Source organism: Fukomys damarensis, unplaced genomic scaffold (genome assembly GCF_012274545.1).
Source record: "Fukomys damarensis isolate Sample0158 unplaced genomic scaffold, DMR_v1.0_HiC HiC_scaffold_23, whole genome shotgun sequence".
Lineage (NCBI taxonomy): Eukaryota > Metazoa > Chordata > Mammalia > Rodentia > Bathyergidae > Fukomys > Fukomys damarensis.
This window is the reverse complement of record NW_022900935.1, coordinates 12,325,007-12,341,678: the sequence shown is the minus strand read 5'-3', so window position 1 is coordinate 12,341,678 and position 16,672 is coordinate 12,325,007. Positions and strand designations below refer to the sequence as shown.

The window sequence follows — 16,672 nt, the reverse complement described above, 5'->3', positions numbered from 1 at the left end:
TTGCCTGGCTCAGACTAGCATTCTTCCTGCCTCACCCTCCCAGAGTATTCCTGCCTCCTACCTCACCCTCCCAGGCAAGTTCCACCGTACTCTTAATCCTTCTTTCAATTCCTCTGACACGTTCTTCAGAGAAGCATAGACACTGCAGGATTGTGAAGTATACAGTAAAGCGAATGCATGGGACTAAGAGGAGACCTGGATTCTAGGTACTATGTAAAATTGAATTCATAGGCAAATGAATTTTTTATTCAAGTCTCTTGTTTCCAAATTTCTATTATACTGTATTTATTTGGGGCAGTACTACGGATTGAGACCAAGCCCTCACCCATGCTAAGCAAGCATTCTACCACTGAGCTACATTGTTCACCCCTTCAAATTTCTATTATAAAGCTGCGTTTCTTCTAAATTTATATTATGATGATTGCTTAAATGCATCTTGGGAGATGCGGGGCTAACTTACCTTATGATTTTTTTCCATGTTTTCTTTAAAAAAATTTTTTAAAAATTTATCAGTGCATCTGTGAAGTATGCAGTAATTTAGCTATGTGATTTAACTGGGTTGATTCAGTATACCTATTGGCTCTGTCTTATTTAGTTTGTAGTTGTCTTATCACACCCACAATATATCTCCTTGCATACCAGAAATGGAGCAACTCTAAGCAGTAATACTTTTAGAATAAGTTAGATGCTTTCACTTTTATTGAAAAAGTAATTGTCATTTCTTTCATATTACATATCAGGTTTCTGAGGGTTATTGTTTGTTTTTGTTCTTGTTTTTGAGACAGGTCTCACTGTGTAGGTCAGGCTGGTCTCGAACTCATAGTGATCCTCCTGTCGCAGCCTCCCAAGTGCTGGGATTATAGGTGTGTGCCACCACACCCAGCTTCTGTGTATTTTTTAATCTGAAATTATTGGTACTGTTCAGCTTGACATTTAATTCTTACAACATACTGGATGTTGAATTAGGTATTGAAATCACGAATGAGAGTTTCATTTCTTCAGAGAATTTGTAGTGTAGGGAAAAGACCGTAATTTTCTTATTCTTTTGCTAAGTGCTACCCTGACCAGAGAAGGTATGGTAATGCAGGTAGACCTTTCAGTCTGGGACAGTCAGGAAAGGCTTTCTAAGAGGTTGAATCTGGACTCAGTTTTTTTTTTTTAAAGACAAGTAGAATTTAGAAAATGAAGAATTAATTCAATATGTGAAAGGATTTTCAGTACTATATTTGTATGTAGTGATGTGATTTGTCAACACAAATTTCATTAAAATATTTGCTTTCATTTTCTAATTGATGTTAGACCAGAGCAGCTTATTGTTTTAAAGCTTTCTTTTCTATTTCTTAGTAAGTTGTCTTTGTTTTCAGGCATTTCAGTCAGAGAACTTGTAGCTTTCCATTGTAACCGCAGCCCACTTTGCTGGACACCTATTCATAGCATAATATGTTTATTTTTTAGGCTTGTGTCCAGTTGATACTCTCATCAGAAGTGGCAAAGGTTTCTCTAGACTACTGTCTTCCAGAATGTTCAGTTTTGAGAAAGAAAGCTAGACAGATAAACATTTGTGTGGAAAAATAAGTAAATGATGAATTCAAGTAAAACAGGTTTACCAGGCATAGTGATGCATGCCCATACTGTAATCTCAGCTACTTGGAAGGCTGAGGCAGGAGACTTGTAAATTGAGATCCAACCAGCCTGGGCAATTTAGCAAGACCTTGCCTCTAAAAAAATAAAAAAGGCTGGGATGTTGCTAGAGCATTCATGAATTTGATCTCCAGTACCAGAAAGGAAGAAGTTAGCTGGATGTGGTGGCACACACCTATGGAGGAGTGCCTGAGTTCAAGGGCAGTTTGAACTACACAGAACTCTGTCTCAAAAAAACAAAACAAGTTGGGTGTGGTGGCACATGCCTGTAATCCCAGCACTTGGGAGGTTGAGGCAGGAGGATCGCTGTGAGTTCAAGACCAGCCTGGGCTACATAGTGAGTTCCAGGTTAGTCTCAACTATATAGTGAGACCCTGTCTCAAAAAACCGAAGGCTGGGGATTTAGCTCAGTGGTTCTGCTGCCTGCCTTGCAAGCGCAAAGACCTGAGTTTGATCCCCAGTACCAAAAAAGAAAAAGAATGAATAGGTATACATAGAGTTCCAGGTTAGTCTCAACTATATAGTGAGACCCTGTCTCAAAAAACCGAAGGCTGGGGATTTAGCTCAGTGGTTCTGCTGCCTGCCTTGCAAGCGCAAAGACCTGAGTTTGATCCCCAGTACCAAAAAAGAAAAAGAATGAATCAGTGTTTATTGAATGAATAAATAAACTAGACCTTATGAGGAAGCCTCAGATTGTCCCAGTTCTAAAATATCAAATTATAGACTAGAATGTATGGCACTATTGGTATTGTTTCTGTATCAAAATTAACAAATTAATCAGTATAGCTTCAATTTAATCTCCTGTCTATACAATCTGTAATAAAGCAGGCTAATTTGTAGGGCATTAATAGGTCACCTCCAACTATGGAGGTGATGTCTTCCAGAGTTTAGAGATGTTTTTGTTTTATTTATTTATTTCTTTTCTATAGTGCTTGGGATCGACCCCAGGGTCTTTTACATGCTAGGTAAGGACTCTACCCCTGAGCTATATCTCCAGCCTTGGTTTTATTTTTTGTTATTCTTTTACTAATTTTACTTTTAAATGCATATAATTTTATTAGCATAGCTATTGAGTTGCTAGTGCTCATGAAACATTTTATACAGTAGCCTTCATTGGTGAAGAATTCATACTAATTTTGATGTCCCTTATATTTGAAATAATAGCTACATGACAAAATATTTAGAAATCTGGAGAACTTAAGTCAACAGATACCCAAACTCCTTATATCAGAGTATGTTCAGTGAATTATAAGATTTCAATAATTGTAGCTATCATCATCATCCTCATTGTGCAGCAAAGTGCAGCGACTTCTCCTTGATGACCAAATAGCATAGCCAGTGTCTCTCAATCTCTCTAGGTCCTCCGACCAGCCTCTTTCAGCCACCCCGTCGCCCTGGCCTTGGAACTGTTGGAAAACCGATTCGACTGTTAGCCAATCATTTTCAGGTTCAGATTCCTAAAATAGATGTGTATCACTATGATGTGGACATTAAACCAGAAAAACGGCCTCGGAGAGTCAACAGGTAAGGGTTAGAAAGAACATATATATATATATGTGTGTGTATATATATTTATATGCCTATAATTTGTCATATCATATTATTGTTTTCTAAATGCTTTCAACATAATAGGCTTTGTTTTTAATCTACAATGGTTTCTTATGTGGTTATCCTAGTAGAGTACCAGATGGATCATTGGCCAATCAGTAAGTATGTATTGAATAAAAAAATACAGTTACTTATTGACCAAGAATGGCAGAAATTTATAAAAATATATGAAGACATTATTGTCTATGGGAAATAGAACTATGTAGATTTTTTTTTTCTTTCTAGTATTGGGGATTGAACCAATGCCTTTGCATTAAGCTACATCCTTAGCTCTTTTTTAAAAAGTTTTTTTTTTTAAATTTTGGATTGTTTCACTAAGTTGCAAAGTTGCCCATACTGTGCTCAAACTTGCCATCCTCCTGCCCCAGCCTCCCAGAGTGCTGGGATTACAGGCATGTACTATTATGCATGGCTATGGATATTCAAATTCTATTTTTATTTTTGGGGGTACCAGAGATCGAACGCAGGACCTTGTGCTTGCAAGGCAGGCGACGGCACCACTGAGCTAAATCCCCAGCCCCTCAAATTTTATTATTAAGTACAGGTATTAGATATGGGACACATGAAGATGGGAGTATCTTGGGGTTTTGAAAAAATAAGTTCAGAGAGGAGCTTTATTTCTAACATTGTCCAAGAGGGGTCCTAATGAGTTAAGTCTTGAGATTGGGATAGCAGAAATTTAGCAAAGGTGAGTGCATAACTGCTTTGCTTTTCTCTGTTTCCATGCAGATTCAAACAATCTTTTAAAATGTTTTTCCCCCTACGGAGTACTGAGCTACATCCCCAGTTCTTTTTATTTTTTATTTTGAGACAGGGTCTGGCTGAGTTGCCCAGGTTGCCCTCAAACTTGTGGCACTCCTGCCTCAGCCTCCCATGTAGCTGAGATTACAGGTGCACACCACCATGCCTGTCCAGTCATTAATATTAAGATACTTCCTTTTCTAAGAATGCTTTTGCTGTCATATGAAGTATTTTGTACTGTATTTTTTATTACAGATTATTAATTTGGCTTTTAGTATAATCAGTATGATGTAAGCTTGTAATTATTTGCTCTTGGTGTAACTGAGATCAATCATAGTAAAAGCAGAGATGATGATAGCCAGGTGTGGTGGCGCACGCCTGTAATCCCAGCACTGGGAGGCTGAGGTAGAGCATGCCCAAAAGTCCAAGGTCAGCCTGGGTCTACATAGTGAGTTCAGAGTCAGCCTGAACTACAAAGTGAGACCCTGTCTCAAAACAAAAAACAAACAAACAAAAAAGTAGAGATAATGGTTCACTTTTATCCATTCAACCAGGCATGGTAGTGCATGCCTGTAATCCCACAACTTGGGAGGCAAGGAGGATCCCAAATTCAGGCCCAGCCTGGACGACTTAGCAAGACACAGTTTTAAAATACAAAATACAGAATAGGGGACGTTCAGTGGGAAGACCCTGTGTTCAAATACCCAGTACTGGGGCTTGGGATTTAGCACAGTGGTTCCACTGCCTGCCTCGCAAGCACAAAGTCCAGAGTTTAATTTCTGGTACAAAAAAAAAAAAGAGGGAGAAAGAGACAGAGAGAGAAGTATACTTGTGCATGCTAAGTATACTTGCTACCACTTTAGCTACATGCCAGCCCCAGATTCTAAAATACTGTATTTTGAAGATAGTGTCAGTAAGATTTGCTAATGGATTGAATATGGAGCAATGTGAATGAAAGAAAGGAGTCCTGACTAACTACAGGGTTTTGTTCTGAGCAAGTGGAAAAAAAGATTTGCTATTTATCAAATGGGCAGAACTATGCAAGAAGGCAGCAGGGATGGCAGATCAGGACAGCTGTGTGTTTTGGACATGCTCGGGTTTGACATCTATGCTGTATGCTGCTGGTGATGTTGAGTAAGAGGCTAATATTAAAAAAAATAGAGACTAAATATTTGAAGTTGGATTTGGGGGACAGGTCCTTGCTAAAATGGACATCAGAGAGTAGTGAGCATGTTGGCAGGTAAAGTCAGGAGACTGGATGAACGCCATGTGGGAAGAGAGTTACCGAAAATAAGACTCCAAGGTGGAGCTCATTAAAGTTGGAGATGAGGAAATATCAGGAGGAAGGGTGGCATGGAGAGGCCACCAAAGGAGAAAACCAGAAGACACAGTGCCCTGGAAGCACAGGAAAAAAGATGTTTGAAGTTGGGGAATGTATCATTTCATGTTGAAGGAACATCAAATTTTGCAAAGTGGAGCTCACTGGGGACCTTGATAAAAATAATTTTAGTGGAGGAAAAGCTGTGAGAAGAGTTCTGTCTTACTCAGCCATGGCCGGCTAAGAATGCAGCCTCACAGGATCATAAAGTTTTTACATTATAATGTGATTTTAGCAGTGTTTCACGTGGTTTGATTTCACAGGCCTTAAACAAGGACTGTGTAGGTGACAATAGAATGTTGTATGGGGGAGGGTGCGGTGCAGTAGTAACTCATGCACGGGCTTGGACCACACTCAATCCACTTGAAACCCGTGGGCATCAGACAATTACGTGCGCTCGTGCAACTTGGCAAGTACAGCCCAGTACTTGTACCAATGGTGCTATCTCAGCCTACTTAACACATATGTAAGCCTGAGGACAGGTGTTTATTGTTACTAAGTGGACAATTCCTCTTCACTCAGGGCAGCCAGGCAGGTCGAAATGTTCTAAAAGAGAAATGGGAAGAGTAATTCCTTAAAAAGATTTTGATGCCAAGGGCAACAAAGAAATGTGATGTTTAAAAGTGGAGGAAGTGGGCCAGGGATTTAGCTCAGTAGTGCTGCCTCGTAAGCGCAAGGTCCAGAGTTTGATCCCCGGTAAAAAAAAAAAACTGGAGAAAGTGAGATTAAAAAGCTTTGTTTGTTTGTAATACTAGAGATTGAACGCAGGGCCTTCACACTGAGCTATAGCCCCAGATCATTTTTATTTTAATTCAGGGTCTCATTAAGTCACTAATTTGCCCAGGCTAGGCTCAAACTTGAAATCCTCCTGCCTCAGTCTCCCAGGGTGCTAGGATTACAGGTGTTTTTGCAACCACACCCAGTTTAAAAAGTTTAATTTTTAAAATGAGAGAAATTACAGAGTATTTGTATGTTGAAGAGAATAATCTAGTAAAAGGGGGTAACTGGTGACTAAGGAGAATGAGACAATTCTGAAAGGATGTCCCATGAGATGAGAATAAGTAGCCTTTTATGGAAAATATGTGTATCTTTGCTTAATGCAACCACTTTTAGAGGTGAGAGTTCTTATTACCATAATTTTACATATGGAAGAACAGGTATGTGAAAGGTTTAGTAACTTGTCCAAGATCATACAGTTTTGCTATTTAATCATTATGTGACAAGGGACAATCACATTCTGAATTTTCCTTTCTTCCTTCCTTCCCTCCTTCCTTCCAAGATTGAACCCAGGACTTCTTGCTGGGAAAGTTCCTTATCATTGAGCTATACCCCAACCTCAGTTTTTTATTTTTTGAGCATAACAATCCTTGCCCTTTTTGTCTTACAAGAGTATAAAGATTAACTGAGAATAGTGGTGAAAACATGTCATTGTAAAATTCTTTATGGTTATAATTTAAGAATATAAGATAAAAATTACCCTTCTCTAATATGAAAAAGTATGTATTTTGTTTTATTTATTTTTTGTGTGGTGCTTGGTATGGGACCCACGCCCTTATTCATGCTATGCAAGTGCTTTACCACTGAACTACATTTTCAGCTCTTAAAAAAAAAGTTTTCAATTTTAACACAGTCTAAGTTGCCCAGGTTCCCTCCCACCCGCAGTCCTCCTGCCTCAGCCTCCTAAGTGCAGGCATTGCAGTGCTAATACCACTTCCAGGCAAGAGTGTGTAGTTCTTGATTCAGCTTTTTCAAAAGGGGAATATATACTACTGCATTTCTCAGTCAATCTTTTTTAAATTGTGTGATTTGCTTTGTAAATGTGATCTTTCCACAGAATGCATTTGTAGTAATATTAATGCATTAACTCATTGTGGTATATTTTGGCTCACTAACATTGGTAAGACAAAGCACAGAACTTTTCACTCACTCCAGCATTCAAAAAGCTCATTCATCGAGATCTGTCCACATCTGAAACTGTATACTTGTTCCCTTGCCACTGCATTTATTTCAGGGTTTGCATATGGTGTGATGTGGCATCTGTGTGATAGGAAAGAACACTTTCTTTTTTGGTACCGGGGATCGAACTCAGGTCCTTGCCCTTGCAAGGCAGGCGGTGGAACCACTGAGCTAAATCCCTGGCTGCAAGAACACTTTCATAAAGCTATACACATTTGATTCAGAGAAAGGATTTTATTCTAAAAGAAACTATTAGTATCTTATTTGGAATGAGAATATTTTAGACATCCTCCCATGTACACTGTTTGGGAACTCTTTGGAATGAAACAAGATAGTATAATAAATCAGGATTAGACAAAAGGACTAATCTACTCACTTGAGCATCATGTATCTTAAATGTATTGGTCTTTAGATTTTTAAATTTTATTCTCTTTTCCAAAACCAGTACATTTAAGTAGGGATATTGATTTGATAACAAACATTTTTTGATGAACATCCAATGCCAAACTTAGATATCTCAATAAATTTTTTTCTTCCTCTCTCTCTCTCTCTTTCTTCTTTCTTTTTTTCTTTCTGTGTTTTGCAACAGTCTCACTATTTGTAGGTCAGGCTGGTTTCAAACTCTTGGCAATCCTCCTGCCTCAGCCTTCTTGGTACTGGGATTATATACATGGGCCACCAAGGCCTGGCTAAAATAGATTCTTTTTTTTTCATTTCCTTAATTTTTCATATACTTTATTTATTTTTCTCATTGAGTTTATTGGTACATTTTATGTATACAGTCTAGTTACATTCATCGTTGAATCTAAAATAGATTCTTCTAATGATGCTGTCTTTTTAACTTTTTATTTTTTGAGGCTGTTTATTATAGGACAAGATTTTGAAAAGAGTAGTGTGAGAAGAAGCCAAAAATTATATGCTCACACTTTTTTTTTTACTTCCCCCTTTGTTATTATAGTTACTTTTGTTCACTTATTGCTACCTTTCTTTAGTTAACTAATTTTTTAATTACTTAAATTAATTGTAACTTTGATTCTTATGTTTTCCAAGTAGTAGTATTGAACTAAATTTAGTGGATTTTGTTTTTTATGGTACTGGGGATTGAACCCAGAGCCTTTGCAATGAGCTACATCCCCAGCCTTTTTTATTTTTAAATTTTGAGGTGGAATCTTACTAAGTTCCCTGGCTGGGCTCAAACTTTTGATCCTCTTGCCTCAGCCTCCCAGAGTGCCGGGATTACAGGTGTGAATTTAGATCCCTGAGGTACGGTGCCACTTACTGATTCTCTTTTTTGTTTTTTTGGTACTGGGGATCGAACTTGAGACCTTGCGCTTGCGAGGCAAAAGGCAGTGCCCCAGAGCTAAATCCCCGGCTTCTTAATGCTAACTGCCACTGTCTCTGTTACTGTTAAGGGAGGTAGTAGATACAATGGTGCGGCACTTCAAGATGCAAATATTTGGTGATCGACAGCCTGGCTACGATGGCAAAAGAAACATGTATACAGCACACCCACTGCCAATCGGACGTGATAGGGTAAGTGTCCACCGCAAGAAGTGCTCAGGTCAGCTAATAATCATTGCATGTGCATCGCTTCTCAGCCTTTTGGCTAAGATCAAGTGTAGTAATCATTTCATGTGACAAAAATGTTTTCCTTTCTGGTCACACTTAAGTTCTTGGAGTTGTTTTTCATAGTAATAGCAGATTTCTTATTCTGTCCATATTTTATGATCTCTTAGTTAACAGATAATTGAACATCAGATGAGCATTAGAATTTAGGTTGATTGTGTCATCTTTATGTTTATCTCAAAAATCACTTCAACAAGCTGGGGATTTAGCTTAATGGTTCTGGCGCCTGCCTCGCAAGTGCAAGGGCCACAGTTCAATTCTGATCCCTGGTACCTCCCACCCAAAAAAAAAAAAAATCACTGCAACAAAGTATTACCTGAATCTGAACAAGGTAGTTTTTATAATTCTTTTTTTTTTTTTTTTTTTGTATTGGGGATTGAACTCAGGACCATATATGTGTGTATGTGTGTGCGTGTGTGTATATGCACATATATGTGTGTGTGTATATATGTATATATGTACACACACACATCCTTTTTTCTTTTTTGGGGGGTGATTGTTATAATTTTTGGAATGGTTCATAAATTTTCCAAATTCTTTTAAATTTGTAATACTTTCATCTTTTTTTCCAAATTGCAAACCATTCCATATTGCATCTTTATTGCAAAAGTCAACATGCTTCTTAGAAATTCAGATTGTAATTAATAAAACAAACATTACATATATCAATTTAAATGTATAAACAGAAATTCAACAATATCTCCTATTATACTAATACACAAGTTCACAATTTTGTAAAAACTATAATACAAGCATACTGTACATCAAGAGGAACCACTATCCCTTTTCACATGATTTTTTTCCTTCTCTTTTAAAATAATGATCCATCACCATGGACCTTTCCCACCTTAACAGGACTGTTTTCCAATTTATCATCTTAGCTGGTGACGATATTTTCCAAAATTTACATGAAGAAATTGAGGGAAACTTTGCATTCCTTAGGGTTAGCTTTTTAGACCTGGGCAGAAATCTAGTAAGTGAGGCTGACCTATCCAGACTAGTGGCTCTTATTCAGACAGGGTCTTGTTATGGAGTCCATAACTCCCTATTGAATTTCCTATTGTAATCCAGATTGGCCTCAAACTTCCTGCCTCAGCCTCCTCGGTGTTGGGTATACAGGCATGTGTCACTACAAATTAATTTTTATATTGTGATAAAATATATATGATATAAAATTGACTATTTAAACTTTATTTTGTTCTTCTTTTGCACCACTGGAAATTTAACTCAAGGCCTCACACATGCTAGGCAAGTGCTCTACCTCCAAGATACACCCTCAGCATTTTTTTTTTGGCTCTTTGAGTCACAGTCTCTCTATGTAGTTCAGGCTGGCCTTGAACTCATTATGTATCTTGGGCTAGCCTTGAACTCATAACAGTCCTCCTGCCTCAGCCTCTCTAATGCTGGGATCATAGGCATGTGCCACTATGCCTGGCTTCCTCAGCCCTTTTAAAAATTTTTTTATTTTGAGGCAGGGTTTCAGTAAGTTGCCCAGGATGGGCTTAAATTTCTGATCCTTCTGCTTCAGCTTCCCAAGTAACTGGGATTCCAGATAAAGTATCGCAACTCATGATTTAACTTTTCCCCGCAAGTCCTGGAACCTCACACAGGGCCTTCATGCTGATCTGCACACCTAGTACTTTTTATTTTTTATTTTATTTTATTTATTTATTTTTTTGGTACTGGAGATTGAACTCAGGACCTTATGCTTTGGAGGCATATGCGGTGCCACTGAGCTAAATCCCCAGCTCTTTATCTTACTAAGTCACCAAGCTGTCCATGTTGGGCTCAAACTTGTGATCCTCTTGCGTCAGTCTCCCAGGGTGCTGGGATTACAGAAGTATGCCACCACCCAGCTTAACAATTTTTAAGTCTACATTTCACTGGCATTAAATACATTTAAATTGTTGTGCAACCATTACCACCATCTCTAGAACTTTTTCATCATCTCCAACAGAAACTGTGTTCATAGGCAGTAACTCCCCATACCTCACTGCCCCTCGTCATGGGAAGCCATTATTCTCCTTTTTGTATCTATGAATTTGATTATTCTAGATACCTCATATAAGTAGAATCTTCAATATTTGTCCTTTTATGTTTCTCTTACTGTTTTCAGGGCTTATCTGGATTGTACTGTGCATCTTATTTTTAACTGTTGTATAATATTCCATTGTAAATTATTGCCCAACTGATGGACATATTTTTCCAATGTTTTGCAATGACAGCAGATAATAAATATCTTTATGTATCTACCATATTGAATATTCTTGGGATCTTTCCTATAGCCTTTGTAAACATTTATGCTTGTTTGTATGTGTGTATTTTTTCTGTAGGTTGACATGGAGGTGACCCTCCCAGGCGAGGGTAAAGACCAAACCTTCAAAGTATCTGTTCAATGGGTGTCAGTTGTGAGCCTTCAGTTGCTTTTAGAAGCTTTAGCTGGACACTTGAATGAAGTCCCGGATGACTCCGTGCAAGCACTCGATGTTATCACAAGACACCTTCCCTCTATGAGGTTAGTACTTTGGTCTGGATTCTTTCCGACAAATGTCAGACTTTTTGGTAGGTTGTAGTTAGCCATTCAAAGGTTGATCCTTCAGTCGTAGTGTAAACTTGACCTCAGTACACTAAGTTGAGAGGGAAATGAAAACCTTTTCAAGTCTTTATTGTGAAACATGGCGAACTCTCATTCTTCAGGTACACTCCGGTGGGCCGTTCTTTTTTCTCACCTCCCGAAGGTTACTACCACCCTCTGGGAGGGGGCAGAGAAGTTTGGTTTGGTTTTCACCAGTCTGTGAGACCTGCTATGTGGAATATGATGCTTAATATTGATGGTATGGTGGAATTCTCTTTATCCATTACCTCTCGGCATTTTGTTTGGGGCTCTTCCCTTTTCCCTGAAGCTAAATATGCATTTTCTCTGTTGTTAGTATCTGCAACTGCTTTCTACCGGGCTCAGCCCATCATTGAGTTCATGTGTGAAGTTTTAGACATTCAGAACATCAATGAACAGACCAAACCTCTAACGGATTCTCAGCGTGTCAAGTTTACCAAAGAAATCAGAGGTGGGTGTTTGCATTACTGTAGTCTTGGAGAGGCGGCTCAGTAGGATAAAGTGACCCGGGCTCTGCAGTTAGACCTGGGCTTTGTCCCAGCCTTGGTCAAGTTTCTTAGCTGTTTTAGTGTTAGTTTATTCAAATTACTTACCTCAGAGGAAAAGATGATGATATATGCCTTCCAAAGCTTGTGAGATCAAATGTAATTAGAGTTACAAAGCTTTCTAGCACCATGCCTGCCATATGTCAGGAGCTTAGTAATTGCTACTTTTACCATTTAAAAATTTCCCTCTTACTAAAATAACACAAATTCATTTATTATCCTTTGGAATTTCTTTTTTACTCACAATTAGCTATCTATAATTATCTAGCCCACTACAGTATAAGCTTCATGAGGGCTGTCTGTAAACTTGAGAATAGAGATCAGAACATAGTTGATGTTTAATAGATATTTATTAAATGAAATAATATATTAAAGTGCATTGAGCCAGATTATCTGGGTTCTAATTTAGTCTACTAAACTTCTTTTTTAATTTTTATTTTTACCTATAAATGTGAAATTATCCCCATATTCTTACAACTTTTAACTTATACAATGTCATGACTCTTTGAAGACAACATTCAAATTTGCTTTTGTCAAGCCAGGCGCAGTGGCTCACGCCTATAACCCCAGCACTTGGGAGGCAGGAGGATCGCCATGAGTTCGAGGCCAGCCTGGCTACATAGTGAGCTCAAGGATAGCCTGAACTACAGAGCAACACCTTGTTTCCACAAAATAAGAACAAAAAAACAAATTTGTTTTTGTCACTGATTTTATTTTTTTATTTTTTTCTTTCATTGAGTTTATTGGTACTTTTTAGGCATACAGTACAGTTACATTCATCATTGGGATCTTGTTGTACCTTTACACGACAGATCTTGGTTCTCATTTTTTCTCCTTGTCCCTGCCCTCCCTGTCACTATAATTTTAATTACAACTGATATTTTGGCTTATATGTTTTTCAACTTCAGGTCTCAAAGTTGAGGTGACCCACTGTGGACAAATGAAACGAAAATACCGAGTTTGTAATGTGACTAGACGGCCAGCCAGTCATCAAACGTAAGTTAATCACATCTAAAATAATACGATGATAATTTTAGTAACAAAGGAAGCTACTAAAATCATGTGAGCTGGGTGCCATTGTATAGCCCTGTAATAACAGCACTCTGAAGGCTAAGGCGGTTGCAAGTTCAAGTCCAGCCTGGACTACATAGTGAGACCTTACCTTTAAAAAAATAAAAAATATAAATATAAAGGGCTGAGGATGTGGTTCAATGGTAGAACGGCCCTGGGTTCAATTCCCAGCACTGCCCCCTACCCACATTTTGAGAAATTGGTATGTTGTACTGTAATTATCAATTTTTCACTAGAACCCCCCCCCCGAAGGATTCAACCTAGGGAGTACTGAAGTACATCTCAGTCCTTTTTATTTTTATTTATTTATTTTTTTTGGTACCAGGGATTCAACTTGGGACCTTGTGCTTTCAAGGCAGGTGGCGGAACCACTGAGCTAAATCCCCAGCCCCACTTTTTTTTTTTTTTTTGGTTTTTTTGAGACAGGGTCTCACTATGTAGTTAGACTGACCTGGAACTCACTGTGTACCCCAGGGTGGTCTCAAACTCACAGCGATCCTCCTGCCTCCGCCTCCTGAGTGCCGGGACTACAGGCGTGTACCACCATGCCTGGTTTAGCCCTTTTTATTTTGAGACAGAATCTTACTAAGTTGCCTAGGCTAATGTCAAACTTATCATCCTCTTGCCTCAGCCTCCCAATTATCTGGGATTACAGTGTGGCATGTGCCACCACACCTGGATAGAATCGTTCCTTGTTACACCAAAGTTTTTAAAAAAAAGAGTTTAAGGACCAGGGATTTAGTTCAGTGGTTCCACCACCTGCCTCACAAGTGCAAGGTCCTGAGTTCAATCCCCGGTACAAAAAAAAAAGTTTTAAATATTTTTGATAGCCGGGCATGGTGGCACATGCCTGTAATTCCAGCACTTGGGAGGCTGAGGCAGGAGGATTGCTGTGAGTTCGAGACCAGCCTGGGCTACATGGTGAGTTCCAGGTTAGTCTCAACTACATAGAGAGACCCTGTCTCAAAAAACCAAAAAAAAAAATTTTTTTTTAAATAAATATATTGGTTTATTTGTTTTTTTTGTTTTGAGCTGGCATCTCACTATATTGTCCAGGCCAGCCTCCAACTGCTGAGTTTAAACCATCCTCCCATGTCCTGAGTAGCTGGGACTATAGGCATTTACCACCACACCCAGCTGGTAGAGATATTTGTAAAACACATTTCCTGCCTTTAATCCAGCTCAGTTTTTTTGTTTGTTTGTTTGTTTGTGGTACCAGGGATCGAACTCCGGTCCTTGTGCTTGCGAGACAGGCCACCGAACCATTGAGCTAAATCCCCAGCCCCCAGCTCAGTTTTTAAACTTAGTGTGTTAAACCTAGATCAACTTTTATTTAACGATACACAGCCATTACCAGCATCCTTTATTATATAGTTGGAATTCTCAGTACATAGCCTGAAGGGTCTGGTGAGGTCTAGAAGTGAAGTCATTCTGTCATGGGAAGGTATGCACTACATTGCATTTCTGTGTAGATTTCTCTCCCTCCCTCTGTAGCTGGCTGACTTCTTCCAGCTGAGAGTGGGTAGGGGTTGCCTCCAGCAGCAGGTTCCTCTCCAATTCCCCATCTCATTCTTCTAACCACACAACTTCTAATCCACTAAGTACGGTGCCTAAATGAGACAATATATATGAAAGCACTTTTAAAATTACCATATATATGTAAATTTTATCCTTTTAATCAACATCATTAAATTTATGCCTGACATAAACATAACTGTTGGCCTTGAGGAGGATTTAGCTCAGTGGTGCCCCAGCCTGCCTCGAAAGCACAAGGTCCCAAGTTCGGCCTCCAGTACCAAAAAAAATAAAGAACAGACATAACTATTGGCTATCTTAAGTAAATGGTATTAAATATATGAGCTTTCTATATAAACTTTATTTTGGTTATCAGGGACTTTCCTCTCCCTTATTTCTGTCTTACTTTTTTTTTTTGGTACCAGGGATCAAATGTGGGGATCTTGCGCTTGAGAGGCAGGCAGCAGAACTGTCTTACTTTATTTTACATCTGTGGTTCATCTGTGGTTACATCTGTCCCCAGTCCCTGTCTTACTTTATTTTGCATCTGTGGTTCTATAGTTTTCTTTTTCTTTTTCTTTTTTTTTTTTGTATGTGTGTGTGTGCGTGTGTGTGGTTCTATAGTTTTCAAACTTTAGTGTATATCAAAATCACCTTTTATAGGGCTGGGAATTTAGCTCAATGGCACCGCACCTGCCTTGCAAGTGCAAGGTCCTGAGTTTAATCCCTGGTACCCCCCCGCAAAAATCACCTGTTGGGGAAAATTAAAACTTCCAGCCACATCTGTACAATAATCCCAGCACTCAGGAAGCTGAGCAGGAGGATTGCAGCGAGTTTGAGGCCAGCCTGGCTTACATAGTGAGTCTAAGGACAGCCTGAACTACATAGTAAGGCTCTTTCAAACAGCTGTAACAAATAAACAAAAAAAAACTTATTCCCTCTTTATTAAATTATTTATATAATTCTATCAGAATAATTAGACTTACATACCTATATAATCTTTGCTCAAAGATTTAAGGCACATAGATTTAAATATCACATAGATAATCCTCATTTCATTTTTACTTTGTATATCTGTAGCAGTTAAGAAAGCAAGATTCAGTGTATCATATTTGAGATAATTTACCCACTGAAAGAGCCAAATAAAGAAATTTTCTTAAATCATGCTTCCCTGTTTATACCACATATTCTGACACAATCTTATTTTCATATATTTGGTCTTACTGCCTCTAAGCTACATGTTTTTCTCCTGGTTTAGGGATCTGAAAATTTGCAGAGATCTGAAAATGTTGCCCCAATAACTAATTACATTCATTTAATGATACCTTTTCTTCAGGAAATAAAACTCCTGTGTACCTGATGCCAAGTCCTTATTTGAATTTAATCATCTATAAAAAACCAGGGGAAAAAAAAAAAAGAAACCTGAAAGAGGTTGTATTTGTCTATAGGTGTTAGCTGATCTCAACTTTTTATGTATGTGTTCTGTAGCTTCTTGTTGTTTTCAGTTCTTTGGGGGTGGGTACCGGCGAGCGAACTCACGACTTTGTGCTTGCAAGGCAGGTATGGTGCCACTGCATTAAATCCCCCGCCCTAAGTTCTTTTTTAAAAAATACTTTTGAAACTGAGCACAGTGGGACGTGCTTGTAATCCTAGCACTCTGGGAGTATGAGGCATGGAACTCACAAGTTCAAGCCCAGCCTGGCCAATTTAGCAACTTCGTGAGACCTTGTCTCAAAATAAAAACTAAAAAGAGATGGAAATTTATCTCCATGTAAAGGCCCTAGGTTCAATCCCCAGTTCTGGAAAAAACAACAACAACAAAACCTTTGAAATTTAAAACATTTTCTCACCCTAGCTTCAACATACATGGAAAATGTCAATGAAATTGCTGTTCTAGTTCAAAACTAAAATCATTTAAGTGAAAGCACTCAGAGAAAGCCTGGCCTTTGTTTTTGTTTGTTTGGTGTCACCAAACGA

The 16,672-nt window shown here is 38.5% G+C and overlaps 1 protein-coding gene and 1 pseudogene across 1 annotated transcript in view; both read left to right on the top strand.

The window, feature by feature from the left end:
• Positions 1 to 2,987: 2,987 nt before the first annotated feature.
• The window catches only part of Ago4 (argonaute RISC component 4), a 36,778-nt gene continuing 23,093 nt past the window's right edge, over positions 2,988 to 16,672 (top strand). The window contains exons 1-6 of the mRNA XM_019204284.2: positions 2,988 to 3,165; positions 8,737 to 8,857; positions 11,284 to 11,465; positions 11,648 to 11,784; positions 11,881 to 12,015; positions 13,018 to 13,105. Of these exons, the coding sequence (XP_019059829.1) occupies positions 8,753 to 8,857; positions 11,284 to 11,465; positions 11,648 to 11,784; positions 11,881 to 12,015; positions 13,018 to 13,105 (647 nt within the window). The 5' untranslated portion in view covers positions 2,988 to 3,165; positions 8,737 to 8,752. The remainder of the gene's footprint in view (positions 3,166 to 8,736; positions 8,858 to 11,283; positions 11,466 to 11,647; positions 11,785 to 11,880; positions 12,016 to 13,017; positions 13,106 to 16,672) is intronic.
• LOC117287450 lies at positions 8,911 to 9,058 on the top strand (annotated as a pseudogene).